General features: G+C 37.8%; 2 protein-coding genes across 3 annotated transcripts in view; one reads left to right on the top strand and one right to left on the bottom strand.

Annotated features, from left to right (window-relative positions):
- LOC127433015 (F-box and WD repeat domain-containing 11-B) overlaps window positions 1–11,130 on the top strand; it is a 30,242-nt gene extending 19,112 nt beyond the window's left edge. For both annotated transcript variants that reach the window (XM_051684619.1, XM_051684621.1), the window contains exons 7-13: window positions 1,229–1,347; window positions 1,491–1,740; window positions 4,503–4,621; window positions 4,786–4,896; window positions 5,558–5,636; window positions 9,975–10,139; window positions 10,274–11,130. In XM_051684619.1, the coding sequence (XP_051540579.1) occupies window positions 1,229–1,347; window positions 1,491–1,740; window positions 4,503–4,621; window positions 4,786–4,896; window positions 5,558–5,636; window positions 9,975–10,136 (840 nt within the window). In that variant the 3' untranslated portion in view covers window positions 10,137–10,139; window positions 10,274–11,130. The remainder of the gene's footprint in view (window positions 1–1,228; window positions 1,348–1,490; window positions 1,741–4,502; window positions 4,622–4,785; window positions 4,897–5,557; window positions 5,637–9,974; window positions 10,140–10,273) is intronic.
- A 1,555-nt stretch (window positions 11,131–12,685) lies between these two features.
- Window positions 12,686–21,348, bottom strand: LOC127433021 (fibroblast growth factor 18-like). Its single transcript, XM_051684632.1, has 5 exons — window positions 20,878–21,348; window positions 20,393–20,432; window positions 20,103–20,280; window positions 18,325–18,431; window positions 12,686–15,838 (listed from the first exon to the last, which is right to left on the bottom strand). The coding sequence occupies exons 1-5, from the start codon at window positions 20,907–20,909 to the stop codon at window positions 15,554–15,556; spliced, it is 642 nt and encodes a 213-aa protein (XP_051540592.1). The 5' UTR covers window positions 20,910–21,348; the 3' UTR covers window positions 12,686–15,553.
- Window positions 21,349–21,666: the final 318 nt, after the last annotated feature.

Below are 21,666 nucleotides of genomic sequence, written 5' to 3'. Positions count from 1 at the left end.
CAGAAGGGGCAGAGTTACCTGGCTGCGCTGCTGGTCAAGTTAGGCTTTATTTATAGAGCACATTTAAAAAACAACAGAAGCTGACCCACAGTGCTTTACAGATCAAACAAACAAAATGACAGAGTGATATAAAAACAGATTGATTTTAAAGTTAAATATAAAACATAATCAAATAAAAACATTTTAAAGTTGAATGCTTTACCATCACACCACGCTGTGTGAATATGCACGTTGTTTGTGATACAAGTGATGAACTGAGGTCTGCTAATGCGCTAAAGCTAGCAGAAATGCATCACGTGCGCTTGAAACTTAATTTCCATCAGCTGTTAAACAGCGAATGCTTCTGTGTAGTAACAAACCGTTAAGTGTTCCATTTAGGACGATACTACATTTTGAAAATTCATACACTACATGGTTAAGTGCATAGTATATTTTACAAGTGTATAGTGTGTCATTTGGGACACAGCTAATGTCTTGATGACCATGGTGAGTTTTGCATGGACAAGAACTGCTCAGTTTTACTTCAGAAAATGTGAAAAATCTAGGATTTATTTTCTCTGTTGGTTTGATTAGGCAGGTATTTGAAGCAGAGAATACCAGGGTTTTTTATTTTTATTTTTTTATTTTTTTTGGTCCCCAAATTCAAACGTTTTATTATTATTATTATTATTATTATTATTATTATTTAGATTATATTAAATCTGCTATGGTGTTACAGAATGGCTGCCTGCTGGCTTGAGTCAAAAGAATAGACCACCATGTCTCTACGATATTCTGGTACTGAGATATGAGTGTTGCTATTCAGTTTATAGGGTGTTCCATCTGGTTGCTAGGGCGTGTCTTGCAGCTAATAGGGTGTTACAGGATGGCTTCATCCTTGTGTCTCTATAAAATTCTGGTGCTGAGAAATGACTGTTGCTGTATACGGTTGCTATCATATAGATGTTTTGATTATTGGCAAAAATTATGTCCGTGCATTTATGCTACAAATGTGACAAAAGACCTGTTAAGCAGGATAACCATGAGTGCTGAATACGCTTTACTAACATGGTTAAGATTTAATAGTATTGTATGTTCAAAGTCTGTTACCTTGTAATGAGTCAGATCCATATGTTAAGAAGAATGTTTAAAGGCCTTTTTTGTTTGTAATGTGTTCATCTGGAAGATTAATGGTTCTTTCAGTTGTCAAAAAAAACCCCAAAAAAAACATATGTATGTTTGCATTCAGATATGGGACAAACAGTCTCTGGAGTGTTTGAAGATCCTGACGGGGCACACAGGCTCTGTGCTGTGTCTGCAATACGATGAGAGAGTCATTGTTACCGGCTCCTCTGATTCCACTGTCAGGTCAGATCTCTATCACACTCTCGCTCTCTATAAGTCCTCTGTTCATTTCTGCATTTTTTTTTCTCTCACTTTCATCTCTGTTCTGCTTCAGTAAATGAGGTAATGATTTTCAGTTCTCACTTGTCTTTCGATCTCATTCTCAGAGTCTGGGATGTGAACTCCGGGGAAGTTCTGAACACTTTGATCCATCACAATGAGGCTGTGCTCCACCTGCGGTTCTGCAATGGGCTGATGGTGACCTGCTCCAAGGATCGCTCCATCGCCGTGTGGGACATGGCCTCTCCCACAGACATCAGCCTTCGCCGTGTTCTTGTCGGCCATCGAGCTGCCGTCAATGTGGTTGATTTTGACGACAAGTACATTGTCTCCGCCTCGGGGGATCGGACCATAAAGGTCAGCGCTCAGATCTGACTGACTGTCATCGGCTGTCAATCAAACCACAAATCAATGCGTTGTAAGAAAATCTAAAGCAGAATGAGAGGGTGGGTGTGAATGTTGAGGTAGTTTCACAATAGACTCAAGGGATCCTTTGGGTGTAAACCTGGAAAAAGCAGGACATTTTGAAATTGTGTAGGCCAGGTGTGGAAAAGTTTTGGAAATTATTAAGATCTTAAAGGAGTCATGACACGAGGAATTAAATATACCTTGATCTTTTGACAAAAATAGGTCATTGTACTATACAAACATAGTGTAAGTTTCAGAACTCAAAACGTCCTCCCCACTGCAAAAAGAGCATTTGTAGAAACCAAGCTGCCAAAACGACTCGTTCTCTACTTCCTCCACATTGTAATGTCGCACTGTAGACATTTGCATTTGACCGCCTCCACAACAACACATCAACACCTATTTTACCTTATCACTTCCATAGCCCCACCCAGTAGTTGTGAGCAGTGAGATAGCAAGGGGAGAGCAGGGCAGTCAAGAGCAGAGAGCCAATCATAACAGTGGGCATTTACTGTCAAGTCTTAATGGAGATGCAGCACCAAAACTGAGCGTTTCTGGCAGAGGGTCAGAATGAAGGGTGGAAAATGATCATGTTTACAAATATGACTTTTTTTGTGCAAAAACATTACTAATATTATAAATGAACCTCAAGGAACATATTAAAATAATAATAAAATGGATGGTGTGACCCCTTTAAACATATGGAAATTTCTATAATGAAGATATTTTTTATTTTTATTTTATTTTTATTTTTTATGCTTTGCTCTAAAATATGTCATTGACATTTTTTTATTTTTTTATATATATATATATATTTATATATATAGAGAGAGAGAGGAAAAATCTGTTTGCAAGCCATAGTGATGTCTGATTTGTGAGTGAATCGTCCTTTTGAGAGGTTTTTTTTATTTTCAGTGAATTGGTTAAATTGATTTTACAAATCAGTCTGAATGATTCATTATGTAACCGATCTGAATTTGGATGTTTTAAAAAAATCTGTAGATCATGAAAGAATCTGTGACTCTCAGCATAAAGTCTTGATCCACATTACAGCATATTCTGGCCAAGAACTGCCCACTTAGACAGGAAGTAGCCATCTGACTGTCACTAAAAGCTGGGCTATTCAAATCTGCTCCTTCACACCTTTGTCAACAGTGCATTTATATCTAGTAGGCTGTAGAGTTGTCAAACAGGTTTCCAGTATCTAAATAGACATGGCAGGTCTGCTATTAGGCTACTTTGGACTAGTGGTCGACCTATATATCGCGAGGCCGATAAATCTGACGATATTCTGACTTTTTTAATTATCACATCAATTGTCCCGTTTGGCCGATTTGTTTCTTGTGCCTGCTTGCATGTGAAGTGACAGACTTGTAAATGACCAGTCATGGTTCGTTATGTTACGTGCCTTCGTGTTACTACAAAAATAGACCGGTGTGCAACAGTCTCATTTAAACGGTCCGCATATCAGAGCAGGCAGACGCATTTGAGCTCAATGTTAAAGTGCTCATCTGTTTCATTCTCCCTCTCAACCATGCCCTGTAACCTTTAACTGTCTTGTCTAATGATAAAAAGGCTAAAGATCCAGCATCCTGTGGAGTACTCAATTATTTACCTCTAAAGCACGTATTCTAACAGTCTCTTCTCAACAGTTCCCTGTAACTTTTCTAAAGATAAAAGCCCCCCCCTCCCCAAAAACAACTACCTTGTGATTTGTACAGTTGCCGTGTTTGCCAAATTTGGCAAATCCATTGACTACGGTAGTTCTTGTGAACGTGACTGTTTTCCAGTGAACTCATGCACCCATGCACTCCCTCCCAGAAATTACATGTGTTGGCATGCTGTCTGAGGCTAAGATTAATGTTCAGGTGTCTGTTTGCTCTGGTACATGCTCAAAGCAGCCAGCAGAGGGCAGCAGTGTACCAACGGCCTCAGATTTCTCAAGACTGCAGGCCTGCTGTCCGTTCCTCTTGCCCAGAGCCCTATTCGGCATTTGTATTGTCCAGCCCCTCTCTCCCAGATGTTGGATTTGCGGGCAGTTGGGATTCCAGGAACGGACAACCTTGAGCCACCCCACCTATCACCCTGGGAAAGGTGCCAAGTCATTCTGCAGCCCCCACCCTCTCAAAATATTCCCCAAATAAGTTAGCAGGGCATTGAGGGCTGGTGTGCAGAGGTGTTTTCACATGTGGACATACACACTGTAGTTTGAGAATGTTGTGTACCAGTGCTTTACCAAATATCCCTGTTACTTTTCTATTCAAAGATGCCACTGAATAGAAAGTATACCTGAACCAGTTTTAAAAGATTTTGTGTAGCATATAGTTCAGCCTAAGTTTTTTGTTGCGAGTTATTTGGAATACACTTTTTTTCCCCCCCGATGTAAACGTTTTTGATCTTTTTACATTCGATCTTCAAGAGTACGTTCGGTTCGGTGATTGAAGATTGCCATGCCAACATAGTTGCATTAAATAGAGATGTGTCAATGTGCTCATGAAAATGGCAACAAGAACATGAGTACAGCATGTTACATATCTATGGACATATCAGCAATAGCAACAAAGGAAAGAAAATCTGTTTGAGTACATGGGCACGCGACAAGTCGGTTTTGTGTGCGTGTGTGTGTGAGTAGCTCAATGATTTGTTTAATCTTATGTTGCGTGTAGAATTTGTCTAATGTGGAGGGTGTTTTATGTGCGTGTATTCTGCAGGTGTGGAGTACGAGCACCTGTGAGTTTGTTCGGACACTAAACGGTCATAAGCGAGGTATCGCCTGCCTGCAGTACAGAGACAGACTCGTGGTCAGCGGCTCTTCGGACAACACCATCAGGTGTGTGAGATTAAACAATAAAAACAGTACTTGGTGTTTGAAAATCAACAGATGTTTAAGTCAAACAATGGTTCCCCCTTGCCTTGGGTTAATTTGTTGTATATGACATCAAAACCTTGGGTTTTTTCCCCTCTAATATTCCACGTTATTCTCTCTCTCAACAGGCTGTGGGATATCGAGTGTGGAGCATGTTTGCGGGTTTTGGAAGGGCATGAGGAGCTTGTTCGTTGCATTCGTTTTGATAACAAGCGGATTGTGAGTGGAGCATATGACGGGTATGTCTGAGTCTGATTTATTCTTAGTCAAAAGGAGGTTTATTGAAAAACAAAAAAAAAAAAATTCAGAAAAAAATGCTTGGATTTTTCAATGACTGAGACAGTTTACAGACAGGAAGTTCCTGTTAAATTCTTAATAAAAATGTATTTGGAAATATTATATTTCAACTTGGAGACTGGGGACTTATTACGTGTCACTGAGATGCATATTTTCAAATAAACCTAGTAGCAAACTTCTCTTAAACTCGTGTTTCTATCCGAAATGATGTGTAGTCTGGGGATTAGAATTAAATTTGTGCAGGGTTTTTTTGTTCGGGTTACTGCTGGTTTATTCCTGCCCTTAATGTGCATAATCCCTTTATTCTCACATCTTTAATTGCGGAGTTACATTTGTCTACTCCCTGTGCTCTTGTCATTAATCTGGTACTTGAGTGGTACACAATACCCTCACAACCGAGGGAGCAGTCGCATTTAATCCCACAAAGCCCACAATTGAATCAGAGATTATATGTAGATTATGTGTGAAATGCAGCTCTAAAGAACAGAAGAGAAAGTGGTATTTTAGCCGATGTATTTTGGACAGTCATATTCTGTTTTGTTTTTTTGTTTTGTGTGTGTGTATTGTCTAATGAGTCTTGATTGTATTTGTGTGTGTGTGCAGTAAAATTAAAGTATGGGACCTGCAAGCTGCACTTGATCCGCGAGCCCCAGCCAGCACTCTGTGTCTGCGTACGCTTGTGGTGAGTTCTATCCTCCCCAAACAAACCTGCCCCCAACCCATTGCCAGATCACTCCCTTTCTTCTTTAAAGTGTTAGTTCACCCAAAAATGAAAATTCTCTCATTATTTCCTCACCCTCATGTTATCCCAGGCGTGCATGACTTACTTTCTTCAGCAGAACACATATCTTAAAAAAATATCTTAGCTCAGTAGGTCCTTAAAATGCAAGTGGATGGTGATCTGACTTTTTAAAAATCACAGACAGTCAGCATAAACATCATCCTTTCCAAACAACTCCAGCTGTTAAATTGTCTTCTAAGACTTCGTCTACATTAATTCAGATACATTGGAAAACAACGTTTTCGTTTTTGAAGCTCTCCGTCCACACTGCCGTTTTCAGGCGTTTTCCATAAGTTGCTCGTCCACACTGAAATGTTTGAAAACGCTTAAATTCCCTCACTGCGCATGCGAAAAATCTCCGTTGCATGTACAGTCTGAAACGCTATTGTTCTCGTGTTCCGTCGCCGGACACCAAATTCAAGTAAATGTTCCGTCACCTTTGAAGGAATGCAATGTGAACGTTGTACAAAGTAACATTTATCTACTACGCTATCAAAGTGAATATCAGGCACAACAGCACCGCTATAACACGGGGTGCCATTTTCATTGTTTGGTTGAATGGATCACATGACTGCATCGCATGACAACAAATGCGGTATCGTTTTCAGAAATATCTGTTTTCCCAGTCCACACTACAATGCAAAGGCTGCCTTTTCAAATGTATCCACTTGGGAGAGCGTTTTCAAAAAGCTCAGTTTTCGCTGACAAAAACGCCGTCTCAATGTGGACGGACGGCCAAAACATAGAGAAAAAGATGTGTTAGTTTGGACGTGGCCTAAAGCAACATGATCCCTTTTGGTGTGAAAGATCAATATTTAAGTACTTTTTAATTCTAAATTATTGCATCTGGTCAGCAGCGGTATGCGCGTGTGACGTAATTGCGTTGGCATGTGAGACACGTGAGAATTGAGGCACGAGCGACACACCCGGAAGAGCAGCGCTGTTTACATCTGAGTAGGAGGAACGCTGTACATCGTTGGTTTTGGTTTAGATCTGTATTTGTATATGTTTCTTTACTCACAATGGTGCTTTTGTGTGCTTATCATGGGTGTCTTAGCTGAGAGAAGAACATGAGATCATATCCGTAACATGCCAACACGAATACGTCACACGAGACCACGTGAACTCCACCCTCTCATGAAGCTTACAGGAAGCGATGGATTACAGTTAAAAAGTACTTAAATATTGATATTTTTCGCACCAAAAGAGATTGTGTCACTTCAGACAGGGTTCGTATAAGGTGCTTGAGGTACTTGAATTTGCCTTTTTCAAATTTAAGTCCTGGAAAACCTTTGAAAATAGCCGTTTTTACCAAGAGGTGCTTAAAAAGTGCTTGAATTATAGAAAAACATAAAATACGTTGCTTAAATCACTTAAATTAAATGTATTTATTTTCGGACAAACACGACGACAGACCACTAGACCACTGCTGAAGCTGGCAGCGCATAGTGGCACCTGTTACTTTTGACAGTGCTGTTCAGAATGGGCCAATCACAATCAATTGTTACTGGAGGATTTTTAAAATATGTATTTTATAGATACTGCTGTGGCGGATTTAACAAGTATAAATTCTTGCAACTATCAGTTTTAATTAAAAATTAAGTGAAAAAATTAGAAGATATGTAAAACGTTCTGAGATTTGAATGCAGATCAATGGAGGATTCAGTTTTGTTTAGCCGTCTAGCGCCCCCTGGTGTAAAGACAGCTTTGTGTCTCAAAATAGGTTATATCTGACAACATTTGGGTCAATATCAAAACATGTTGACAAGCATGTCCCTTGACTCTATTAGTCATGAAATAGCGAAAAAATAAAATAAAAGGTATCATTCTATAATCTAACCTTTAATGATATGAAATGGCTTGACTCTGTTTTGAATTTTGTTTAGAAAATATATTTGAAATCAATTGCCTGAAAAAAAAAATTTGAAAAAAAAAAAAATCCTTCATCTGGTACACCACTTTTATGACATTTAAAGTTATTTATGTATTTATTTTGTACTTATTTTTAATACAAGCATTAGTGCAAGGCCAAACATTGTGCAAAAAAGCAAACAAAAGTATTATTAATAATTTGAATAAAAAGAATGTTTGTCCCTTAATTTCATGGCATTGGTGTTTTCAATGTTAAAACTTTTATTTATTTTTATTTATTTTTTCAGAGGCTGCTTAAATATGCATATAGTGATTTTTCCCAGCATGTTAAAATGTTATTTCACATTTTAACTGTAATATTTTCACACAATTTTTTTGGTGTTGTACCCCATTGAACCCTCAATTTGGTGTTGTAACCCATTTAACCCTCATTAGTGTTAATTTAGTGTTAACTTGCTTCGTTTGTGAAACAAAATTAATAAAAGAATGAACAACATCCAAGTTGTTCTTTATGAATAAAAATAATGTCAACATGTTACAAAATGTTTACCCTCAGCGTTTATGGGCAGAAACTGAACGGGAAATTTCAATATTTTGTAAGTTGGAAAGTTAACATTTTTTGAGTGACCCAAACTGCAAATGGGTCAGTTCCTCACATAAATCTGTTGTGACTTTAGAAAACATGGAACACAGCACATGAGTCATATGGACTACTGTTTACGGACACAGTTATTCACTTTTGTTGGAAAGCAAAGTGCGTTTTAAGGGAGCACACTACAATAACACATCAATTTCATCATGAATGAACCAAGAAATGTTACTGAGAGTATGTAGTTAAAGATGCACATTGAGATGTGTTGTACTTGTAATAAGTGGTGTTTTATAAAAATAAATTAACTAAAGTGAATAAAATATTTAATTAAAGAATTAGTTTTAATGACATCTCGATCATAGTCCTTAAAAACAAATAAAAATGTGCTTAAAGTCCTTGAATTTAACATTGAAGCATCTGTACGAACCCTGTTTAGAAGACATTCATTTAACCGCTGGAGTCATATCAATGACTTTTTTTTTTTTTTTTTTTTTGGAGCTTCAAAAGTCAGATCTCTATCCACATGCATTTTAAGGACCTACTGAGCTAAGATATTTTTCTAAGTTTCTTCAAATGCGTTCTGATGAAGAAAAAGTTATACACATTTGGGATATCATGAGGGTGAGTAAATGATGAGAATTTTCATTTTTGGGTGAACTAACCCTTTGAGGGGAGCTTTTACAGGCATAAATAATGATTTTAGTTGTATTTAATGATTTTAGATTTTGCTGGCAGTATTTTGCAATTCAACATGCAGACTTTCAAAAATCAAAGTAATTGGTAATAAAATGTGACCGTATTTAATTTTATGTGGTAAATGTCAGCATCATTCAGCAAAAAAAAAAATATATATATTAGCATTTTCTGGGGCATTTTATCTTAAAGGCAGCAAATGTTTTATTTTAGCATGTTATGTTTAAATATTTTGTTAAAGAACCTTTTGAAAAGGGTCTGAGTGCAACAGTCAGGTACTAGATGTAAAAAATAAATTAATATTTTTCCATAAGGGAATTGACTTGACTTGGTCATTTAAACCTTTAAAAGCAAACCTGCCGTGAGCTCCATGGTTGTTAATCGATAATATTCTGTTGAAGCCAGCAGTTAGCGTTATTTCAACTTCATAAAAAAAAATCATGTTTAATAGTAAAATTCCTGGTGGAAAAACTACACTACACTACCCACGATCCTGAAGAAAACAATCCACCAATCGTAGAATCTTGGCAAACAAGCGTGCCAAACGAGCCCAGCAGTGACCCTTCTACTTCCAAACACTGGGAGTGACACAACCAATACTATCACCCTACACTCTCAAAACTTGTTATATATTTGTATATATCTGCAATATAGTTTTAAATATTGACTTTGTACTTATCAACAACTTTAAATCAATAGTTTTATTTCTTTTTCTCCATCGCTTTTATTATGATCACATCATTTGCAATGCTTCAGGGGATTGTAGTTCATTCCCTCATTAAAGATGTTAAGTACACAGGCTTGTACCTTCATCTTTTTGTCACATTTTTCAAATACTTTTTTGATTCAAATCGAAGTCTGTAATGTTGTGATTCATCTCGAAGCTGATTTGTTTGGTTTATGGCTTAGAACTCTTTGTTAAACATTTTATGAAATCCCTATGTATGTATGTATGTATGTATTTAATATTCTGTATATCATTGCAATATTGTGCATATGAATTTTACCTTTATTAATTATTCCTGGTAGAAAGGCATAATTCACCTCTAATAGTCTGCCCTTTCATGCGTGTTTGCGTGTAGGAACATTCTGGCCGAGTGTTCCGGCTCCAGTTTGACGAGTTCCAGATCATCAGCAGTTCCCATGATGACACTATCCTTATCTGGGATTTCCTGAATGTGTCAACCAATGGACAGACAGAAGGACGATCACCGTCCCGCACGTATACCTACATATCCAGATAGCAGGTAACACACTCAACTCGGTGCATTTAAAAAGCATGATAAGCAATCGTAAGGTGACAGTAAAGAAAAATTGTGTTTTCAAATGCTTGCACAACAAAGTGCAAACTCTAAGTTGCATGCATGTGATCTCTTGGCAGGGAAGCCCTGGTGGCGTGCGGAGTGTGTGTGAGTGTGTGTGGGGACTGTTCGGCTGACCCAGTCTCTGTGGAAGTGTGCCAGGATCAAAGGTCGAAGAACGCCACCACTACCCCTCCCCATCACCCTCCTCTCTCCATCTGTCCTTTTTGATTTCTCCCCCTCTTCTATCGTTCTGAGGGCCGTCCCCAACACACAAACAGAATGGGTTGTCTTTCTCCCTCTCTGCGGAGGAGGAGGTGGAGAAAAGATGGAGAGAGCGATGCCATGAAGCAGAGAACGTGTGGGTGTGGAGCCCCGCCCCCTCGTACAGAGTGACGGCTGCCCCGGCTCCGCCCCCTGGGCCCATGAACTCTGTATCTGTCTTTTTGTTTGTTTATTTTTATTAACGTAAAGAAGAAAAGAAAAACTAAAGGGAGAAGGCAAGGTCTAAGAAGACCTGAGTGCTTTCCTTCCCTCAGAACTGTTCTGCATGATTGAGAGATGGGACATAATGTGTGCTGGTCAAACCTCGGTTTCTGTCTTATGTTGTTTTTTTATGCTTTTCCTTTTTTAAGTTGGGAAATTGACTTCTCTTTTGCTTTTCTCGTAAAATCGTATGAATAATTGTAGTTTTTTGACTTATCTCCTGATGTGTCCCGCCATTTCTCCATTTTAGCGCTGTCTGTCTCGTTCCCCATTCACTGTCTGCTTGTCTAGGTTCTGAATGACCCATAACTGATCTGAATTTAGTTGTAAACAGAATTGTCTTGTCTAAAATGGTGTTGTATATTGAAAAGATTTTTTAAAGAAAAAAATGCATTATTAATAAGAATAAAGTACTTGACTGTGAAGGAGTGTTAAGAAGCTTGCACAAGCACATCGTGTTTTAGTGTGTGTATTTTTATGCATGATTTGTCCCATTTGAGAGTGAGAGAGGCTTTCCAACAGGCCCAGATTTCATTAACCTGCCACAATGGCTGCCAAACCCTTCCGCAAGCACCGCTGCAAAAGCTCAGGGCTGCTGTTCAAATATTTAAGTTTACCTCCTGCTCAGAAAATGTGGAAATTGGCAGCACTATTTTTCATCCAATGGTGAAGTCTTATTTCATTTCTGCTTTTCTTTTGATTGGCACCATAGCAACAGGCACAATATGAGCCCAATTTGGAAAATCATTTCAACACTTTACTGGATGGCTGTAGCAATTCAAAATATGTAGAAAAGCAGAAGAATTTTTTTTAGTCTTCAGTGATAAAATATGAACTTTATTAGTTTCCTTAAAGGGATAGTTCACCCAAAAATATACTCACCTTCATGCCACCTCAGATGTGTATGACTTTCTTTCTTCAGCAGCACACAAACAAAGCTTTCTAGTAGAATATCTCTGTAGGTTCATACAATGCAAGTGAATGGTGATCAGACCTTTGTAGCTACAAAAATCACACTAAGTAAACATAGAAGTAATCCAAAATACTCCATTGGTTAAATCTACATTTTATATTGCTTAAGATATGAATTTAAACACTGGAGTCATATGGATTACTTTTATGTTTCCTTTATGTGATTTTTGGAGCTACAAAGCTCTGATCACCATTCACTTGCATTGTATGGACCTACAAAGCTGAGATATTTTTCTAAAAGTATTCATGTGTTCTGCTGAAGAAAGTCATACACAACTGGGATGGCATGAGGGTGAGGAAATGATGAGAGGATTTTCATTTTGGGGTTATCCCTTTAATCACAGGGCTGAATTCAGTTCTGTGTGAAATGCAGAATGGAATTCCAACAAAGGCATTAGTATGAATGATTGCAGGCTAACACCAGGCAGTGTCGACTCGTGAGACAAGGGTGTATGTGTGAGAGTGATGGAGATGTTATAAAGAAAGGAGGATCAAGAATGCAGCAGTGCACTCTCACATTTACTTGTTGCTTTAACTTTGATGTCTCATGATATGAATGGACCAAACACTCATTATCAAATGAGGAAATCGTGGGAGTAGATCTTCAGTGCTGCTGTACAGTATAGAACTATCCTCCTATTTGGTTAATGGGAATAGACCATACAAAAAATGAAAATTCTGTCATCATTTACTCACTTTCATGCTGTTCTAAACTCACATGTCTTCCTTCTGTGAAACACAAAAGGTGTTATGCAGAATGTAAGCATTAGTCACTATTCACTTTCTTTGTATGGAAAGAAAAAAGTGAATTTTTGGGTAAACTGTCCCTTTAACTAGCTGTTAATGATCAATGATTAGTTCTAAAATATAAATGTCATACTGTATATTAGATTAGATGGTTTGCATTTTCTTTTTATGCAAGAATGGTGTGAAGGATTTAGATCTTATATAGTTCATTCCTTCTGGGTCTTGCCATTCAAAGGCATGAGTGAAGGTGTCATGGAACAGTAAAAAAGAAATAGATACATCCACAAAATAAATATTTTAATAACATGAATAGTATCAAAATATTTCATCTCTCAAGATTTAACCAGCCCCAGGCAGGTTGGGACACAGTTATTATCAAAAAGCAACATTTTGCAATGCATTACTTGCAGGGCTGGAAGCGCCTGGGTCAGTTGTAATAACTCTGGTACACTGTAACTATCTACAGTGGAAATAAATCCATGCAGTGACCAGTGCTGGATATGCTTTTTCCCAGCTTTCATTTTCAAATTGCCCCAAACGTCAGTGCAGATCAGATTTCAAATACTTTTTTTTTTCATCTTTCTTTTTTACATTTTATGCACTTATATTATGGAAGACCTTTTCTGTCACATGAAAAATTGTGATTTGATAAGTTATAATTCTGAGATAGTCATATTTATTTGGTAAAAAGTCATAATTATTAGATTTAAAGTGATGATTATGAGATGCAGTTCTGTTCAACCAAGATTTCTACTGCATGAATGAAAGAGACCACCTCTGTCACGTCCATTTTGTTCTTTCTGCGCCAAAGCTTCTTGCTTAAAATCCTTTCAATGGTGTGTTTACTCTATACAATTGCATGCTATTCTGCTAATAAGGCAAGTATTTCATAATAATTCAAACCATGTTTGATATACCTCTCAATGTGTTCTTAGTTTACTAGGCCACTATGATTCTATGCAATGGGAAAACATTAGATCAGTATGAGTTTGTAGCTCATAATTATGACTTTTATCTTGTAATTGTCTTTATCTCATAATTATGACTTTTCATCTCATTATTTTGATTTACTATATCATAATTTTGACTTTTTAATCTCATTATTATGACTTACTATCTCACAATTTTTACTTTCTTATCTCAAATTTATGACTATTTCATAAATACAACTTTTAATTCCATAATTTTGTTTTACCATCTCATAATTTCGACCTTATCTCATAAATTCGACTTTATCTCATAATTATGCCTTTTTTGCCATAAATTAGATTTTGAATCTTTATCTCTTAAATATGACTTAGTTTCTCATAATTATGACTTTTTATCTCATAAATACGACTTACAAAAGCACATTTTTTTTCCCCATATGGCGGAAATGGGCTTCCATACTAATTTGATAGTGAAAGCACTAGAACCAAAATATTTCATTTCAGCGGATGAGTACAACTTTGTGAATGGCAGGAGTTTGAATTCTCAGAATCTGCTGAGCTTTCTGCAGAATTCTGTGGGCACAGATACTTTGCAGGCCAATTCATAAGGTGCTTTTCCATCATCGAGCCAAATGGTTCTTGTTGCAGAACTGTGCCATTCCATACTGATCCGGGCTCATTGGCACGGTTACAGTTTCTTTTTCCACTGTTGTGCTGCGAAACAGAATTAAAATCGACTGACTGGGCAAGTGACCAATCATGAGCCGCCACGTCAGTAAACTCTCTGACATGAGTAAAGTCCACTACAAGTCTCTTCACAAATACATTCTGGTTCTTAGTTACAATATCATGGTTCTCTTAGGCCCAATGCCTATAATAAAGAAACAGTTCACCGAAAAATGAAAATTCTGCCATCATTTACTCACCCTCATGTTGCTCCAATACAAGACTTTCTTCAGTGGAACACAAAAGGAGTTGTAAGGCAGAATGACAGCCTCAGTCACCATTCACTTTCATTTTACGGCAAAAGGTTGTAAAGGAAGTGAATGGTAAGAGTGGCATGCCGAACATTTAAATGATGACAATTTTCATTATTGGGTGAACTATCCCTTTAAAAGTATCCCAGGTCCTTTTAAAGGGATAGTTCACCAAAAAAATTTAATTCTCTCATCATTTACTCACACTCATGCCATCCCAGATGTGTATGACTTTCTTTCTTTAATAGAACAAAAACAAAGATTTCTAGAAGAATATCTCCGCTCTGTTGGTCCATATAATGCAAGTGAATGGTGATCAGACCTTTGTAGCTCCAAAAATCACATAAAGGAAACAGAAGTAATACATATCTTAAACATATAATTTTTTTTTTTTTTTTTTTTTTTTATCCATATCTTCAGAAGTGATATAATAGGTGTGGGTGAGAAACATCAAACTTTAAGTCCTTTTTTTTACTCTAAATATCCACTTTCACTTTTACATCTGAAAGTCACATGTGGTGCCTGTTTAGTTAAAGTGGAGATTTAGATATTTCTTCTGAAGATATGGATTTGAATGCTGGGGTCATATGGAGTATTTTTTGGAACTACAAATGTCTGTCCACCATTCACTTGCATTGTATGGACCTACAGAGCTGAGATATTTTTCTAAAGATCTTCATTTGTGTTCTGCAAAGAAAGTCATACACATCTAGGATGGCATGAGGGTGAGTAAATGATAAGAGAATTACAATTTTTGGGTGAACTATCCCATTAATCACTGTTTTTGTCATGAACATCCAAGTCCACAGGTCTCAGCTGATGTGTATTGAATTTGAACTTGCCAGTCTTCCATGCTTTGCTGCCTATGGATTGCATCCATGCTGCAGTTCATATAAGAAGAGCACTTGACTTAATTTCTCAGTCACTTATTTTAATGGTGCGTCTGTGGCACTGGACATTAGAGAGGAATTCTTTGGCGTGAAGTGCTTGGTCCCATACTTGTCAGGGTTTAGTAACTGGACACTTGCCCAGGAGTCTTTGGTTATGTTTGCATGATTACACAGTGTTTAAGCAACCTCATCCTTTGACTGTGACTTCCACTGGGAGGTCGGTCCTACGTCTAACCTAATCACATTTTAAAGGATATTGTGTCTGTTTCTCTGTCCTTTTGATGAAATGGTCTTTGCAAACAAGCTCCAAGAGTCATTCTCCCATCAGTGCTTGTTAAAACACAGTGTCGTATGTTGTATTATGGGAGTGGTTGTGGAGACGTGAAGGTCTGCTGGACTCTTTTCCTCCTCTTGCTGACTGTGGTAAAGCTGCAGGGCTGGAGGTCTGGCTGCTCCCCTGGAGGGAAGCGTTTCATGAAATGCACATCTCGCTGGTTGGGTAACGTGTTGGAGCCCTTGCGCGGTCGGCCTCTTTTGGTGAAGCCTACGTACCAGCCCAAGTAGCGTGCTGACATCCAAGCGGTGTAGTTATTCTCAAGCATTATCTCAACAAAAACACAGCCTCCATTTACACTGCTGGCTTTCTGAAAATGGAAAAAAAACATGTACATACAGTGAGGTTCAAAAGTCTGATATACATGTGTATATATACAGTATATATTAAATAAAAAATGTATAATAGAAGATATAATGTATAACAGAATGTACTATATATATATATATATATATATATATATATATATATATATATATATATACATACATATATTCCATTACAAATTATATTTTCGATGTTGAATTCACAGGAATTTCTTAGTATTTGGTTTGTCTCCCTTTTGCTGTAATGACAACATGCACTTGAGCTAACATGGACTCCACAAGTTTGTGCAAATCCTGATAATCTATGTTAACCCAGCATGATTTGACAATATTCTAAAGAGCATCTTGTTTGCTTCAATGGAAGCAAGGAAATCTGACCTTTTGTACAAAGTAGTTCACATGGTTAATGTCATAAATTTGGCTTATTTGAGTTACTACAACTGACCCAGGCGCTTATTTCTAGTGGCCTAGAAATGGTGCAAAATCTTAAATGTTTCTTATTCATTGTCACTCATGATGTTTATTTGTTTTATTTACAGGTTTGAATTATATTTTGAAAGCAACCCTGTGGACAACTCTGCTCACGAATGACTAATGAATGTGGCAAACATCTCCCATTACTGATTGGAAACTCCCGGTTGCCAAAAAAGGCATTGCAATCAGCATTTGTAATTCTACTTGTAGTGAGTGGTTGCGCTGCGTAACATGGCCAAGATCGCCCTTCAGCTTGTTAGTGATTTCCCATATTGTGCAATGGTCAAATCTATACTTCTGTACTAACATTTCATTGCTAAGATGATACAAATGGTTCTCCCTATCACAAAAAATTAGCCTTGGCACACTGTCCTCTTCAAGTACTTCTATAAACGCAGCCATTTCTTTTTCTTTGCCTACACTTAAGGTGAATTTTTGAACCTTAAAGGGATAGTTCACCCAAAAATGAACATTTTCTCATAATTTTCTCACCCTCATGCCATACCAGATGTGATATGACTTTCTTTCTTCTGCTGAACACAAACAAAGATTTCTATAAGAATATTTCAGCTCTGTAGGTCCTCACAATGCAAGTGAATGGGTACCAAATTTTGAAGCTCCAAAATGCACATAGAAGCAGCATAAACATAATCCATAACTCTCCAGTTGATAAATCCATATCTTCAGAAGCGATATGATAGGTGTGGGTGAGAAACAGATCAATATTTTAGTAGATGGCAATATTCACAAAGAATGCAAATCACCAAAAACAAAAGAAGAATGTGAAAGTGAAAGTGGAGATTTATAGTAAAAAAGGACTTAAATATTGATCTGTTTCTCACCCACACCTATCATATTGCTTCTGAAGATATGGATTTAACAACTGGAGAGTTATAGATTACTTTTATGCTGCCTCTGTGTGCATTTTGGAGCTTCAAAATGTTGGTACCCATTCATTTGCATTGTGAGGACCTAGAGAGCGGAAATATTCTTCTAAAAATCTTTGTTTGTTTTCAGCAGAAGAAAGAAAGTCATACACATCTGGGATAGCATGAGGGTGAGTAAATGATGTGAGAATTTTCATTTTTGAGTGAAATATTCCTTTAAAGTATACTTAAGGGAAAAGTGTAAGGAATTATGACGTTTCACCTATAGAAATATAAGTAACACTTAAGAGTTATTTTCTTCAACAACCTTAAGTTTAAAGGAAACTTTAGGTTAATCTTAAGGAAAAATTACACTTAAGGTGCTTAATTCAATAAGGCACAAATTTTCAATGTGGACTTTTGAACCCCACTGTATTTTCATATAAATGAAGTACATTTATTATGTATAATTGGCTCCAGAAACATCACCAGTACCGCCGCTCCCTATACGCATATTACACAGTCTGCGTAGGGCACCAACTCCCTAGGTGTCCACCAGAAACTCCACCGGCTGCCCTTACTCGCACATTACACGTTATTCAAGGACCAGGTAGCAGTCGCGGAACACAGACGATCGCCTCGCGCTCGCACTTTCACCTCGAGCTCACACCGCGCCTCGTATCCCATTGAGTTTTGATCCCACGGGAATCATTGTAAAATAAGCTCATTATTTGCCAATTGTTGAGAGATGCTATTTCAACAACAGCTCAACAGAGATGCATGTGCTAAACAAGCATGGTGCTCACAATTATGAGGCATTCACACTGACAGTGTTTTAATCATGAAAGTCACCAAGTGGCTGTGCTGTTGTTTTCTAGTAGGAGTTTAGACTCAAATGCATGAGGAAGCAGATCATGAACTTTTCATCTTTACTTTTATCAGTAGCTACCACATAAGCTCACTGCTTTGCCTAAAATGAAACTCTGCTCAGCTTTATCACATCAGCAACTGTCGTTGCTGCTTATGTCTTCTCGAATCAGCAACTCTCTTTGAAAATGGCAGATTTCTGGTTGATTTAGCACTGCAAACATCTGTCAGTGTTAATGCCACTTTAGAGTGCAGTAACTCACCTTTCCCACAAGCTTTCCCTTACGATTCATGCACAGGTAGTAATTTGACTCTTTTCCTCGTATTCTCACTTGACTCCCAAAGGTGTCTGCCTCCACCACAAGCTGGGCTTGTGAAGAAACACACACACACACACAGAGACAGAAATATAAACGGGCTGTACATGAAACAGTTACCTGCACTGTCATACTGTAGAATTTAAGCTGTCCGAGGCAACTACGGTTGGAAACTCAATATGCAACAGTCCTTCAATTTTTAACAAAAGAAAACAGTACACTGTTATTAAAATAGAACAGAGCTTTCTATCTCTTTTGCTTGCTCATTTTCTAATCTACATTTACCTGTATTAATTTAGCAGCCACTTTTATCCAAAGTAACTTACAAGTGGAGAATGCTACAACACAAGCGATTCACCCTAAGAAAGTAGCATTAAAGGGATAGTTCACCCAAAAATGAAAAGTCTCTCATCATTTACTCACCCTCAGGTCATCCAAGATGTGTATGACATTCTTTCTTCACAAACACATATATTTTGAAAAATATCTCAGCTCTGTAGGCCATAAAATGCAAGTGAATGTTGACCAGAACGTTGAACCTCCAAAAGTATAAAAGCAATATGACTCTAGTGGTTAAATCCATGTCTTTAGTTGTGAACTGATAGGTGTGTGTGAGAAATAAATCAATATTTAAAGAGACCATGACATGAAGAGTTACAATTTCCTTGATCTTTTCACATGTAAGAGTTCATTGTACTATACAAACAGAAGAAGCTAGAAGATAAAAACATACTGTAAGTTTCAGAACTTAAAACTTTCTCAACACTGCAAAAAGAGCAATTGTTGAAACAAAGCTGCCAAAACTTCCTTCATATTGTGATATCACACTGTAGACATTTGCATCTGATTACCTCCACAACAACACTTCAACACCTACTTTACCTTATCACCTCCATAGCCCCACCCAATAACGTTGAGCAGTGAGATGGCAAAGAGAGAGCTGGTCAGTCAAAAGCAGAGAGCCAATCATAACAGTGGGCGTTTACTGTCAAGTCTTAAAGGAGAAGCAGCACCAAAACAAAAATGATCATGTTTTACAAATATATGACTTTTTTGTGCAAAAGTGTTTACTAATATTTTAAGTGAACCTTAAGGAACATATTAAAATAATAAAAAGGCATTTCATGACCCCTTTAAATCCTTTTTTACTATAAATCTCCACTTTCGCTTCCACATTCTTCTTCTTTAGTTTTTTTGACAATTGACATTTTTTGTGCATATAACCACCTACTGGTCGGGATGGTAACAACAGGAGATTTATAGTAAAAAAGGACATAAATATTGATCTGTTTCTCAACAACACCTCTCATATCGCTTCTGAAGACAAGGATTTAACCACTGGAATCATATGGATTACTTTTATGCTGCCTTTATGTGATATTTGGACCTTCAGAGCTCTGGACACCATTCACATGCATTGTATGGACCTACAGAGCTGAAATATTATTCTACAAATCTTTGTGATTTGCAAAAGAAAGAAAGTCATACACATCTGGGATGGCATGAGGGTGAGTTAATGATAAGAGAATTTTCATTTTTGGGTGAACTATCCCTTTAAGGCACAGCTGATCATTCATATGGATTGTCAGACTTACTCTCTTTATTATTGTATTGCTATTGTTCAGTTATCTTATAATTAGTTAATCAGGCAGTAATTCAAATTAAAGTTAACCTCTGTCTTCCATGACATTAATTTGTAGGTACACATTCAAACTTATCCTTACCATATTTGTCTCCATCCTCTCCCATGGCAGTGATTTTCTTGCCGAAGACCTGGACATGTTTTCCGCTGGTCCGGCTGTATAGTTGGTAAACTCTGTGTTGCTTCCGGCTCAGACCGTCCCGAACCCCAGTCTGATTCTCCACGTGAACTCCAAAGTTAACATTTTCCACTGCTAATACCTGTACAAATACACAAATAGGAGTCAGTCAGACACCAAGGACTCTTATTGATTTATAAGCTATTTATTGATGTACATGTATTAATGGCAACATATGTGCAGACTGCAAGTACCTGTAATGGGCTGTATAGCAGTAAAACGGCCTGGAAGCATCTGGCCAGGGAGAAACAGAAAAGACACATATGTGATTGTATGGCATTTGCATTCAGTAAAATTAACATGTCAATCTAGTTTTTTTCTTTTCTGTACAAGACCTCTATACAACATTGAGGCAAAATCTAACCAAGCTTCTGGAAACAGCAGTATGAAGGATAACAATTCAAACACTGAAAGTCTCATCAATACTTTGCATGTTGCTGTTATCAGAGGAGGGTCCCATTTAAACACAGACAGACTGACTGGGTGGGATGTGTTATTGTGAGAACACAGCATCTGCTCGGGCTATCGTCTGACCCAGAGATGGGAAACACAACAAATGTCCAGGGTGGACATAAAGGTGGAAACATGCTCGTCTGTCATCATCGGTAAAAGGAGACGCACTTCAAGAAGCCTTCACACCTCATACAGAATAAATGATCTTACATCAAGTTAAACTTACAGCACGACAGCCGAGGACAGGATGGATTGCATCGCTCCAGCGCTACTATCACCCAGGACAGTGAGCTCTTTGCGCCGGATTCGGCCGATCGTTTCAAAAATTGCACCCAGGTGAGCATCTGAGCGCGCTATATGAGGATTGTTTAGAGAGAGTCTTCTCGCAAGAAAATCTGTTCAGATGTACACGGGTCCATCCGGAGAAGAACGACAGGTGAAAAACAGGTCATCGCCCTCCAGTGTGACCCCGTTCTCCACATGACACACTGACAATGGCTATTAAAAGAAGACGTCCCGTGTCCCTTGTTCTTGAAATGTCCTATAAATAAGCATATAAATGCGCAATGTAGACTTCCAAATAAAACTATAGCATTGCAATCCAGGGTTCCGTCTGTCCTTTCAGAAGTGCTTAGAAGATTTGATCCTTTTCCAGTCTTCTTTTGTCTGGCAGCAGGGTGGAAAGGACCCCTCTCTCGCCACAGGACAGTGCGTTTGCTGAATGAGAAGGAAGCGCTGCTGAAGTGGAACGGAGATGGGCGGGGTGCGCGCAGGGGCAGGGATGACGACGGGATGATGTTTCAAGCTCAGTTATCATCACCAAGGTGGAGCGAAGTCGATTGAACAACTTTTTTTTGTGATTGTGCTTTTGTAAAAACTTTTTGGAATAAGGAATAATAGAAAAAAAAATGTCGACACATGCATTAAAAATTTTAGTTATATTTATTTCTATTATAATACAAACTCTCAGATTCATTCATTTTTCAATATTCTAGGGGAGATTTTTTTTTTACAA

The sequence above is a fragment of the Myxocyprinus asiaticus genome, chromosome 42 (assembly GCF_019703515.2).
Source record: "Myxocyprinus asiaticus isolate MX2 ecotype Aquarium Trade chromosome 42, UBuf_Myxa_2, whole genome shotgun sequence".
Taxonomy (NCBI): domain Eukaryota; kingdom Metazoa; phylum Chordata; class Actinopteri; order Cypriniformes; family Catostomidae; genus Myxocyprinus; species Myxocyprinus asiaticus.
This window is presented reverse-complemented; position numbering and strand designations above follow the sequence as displayed.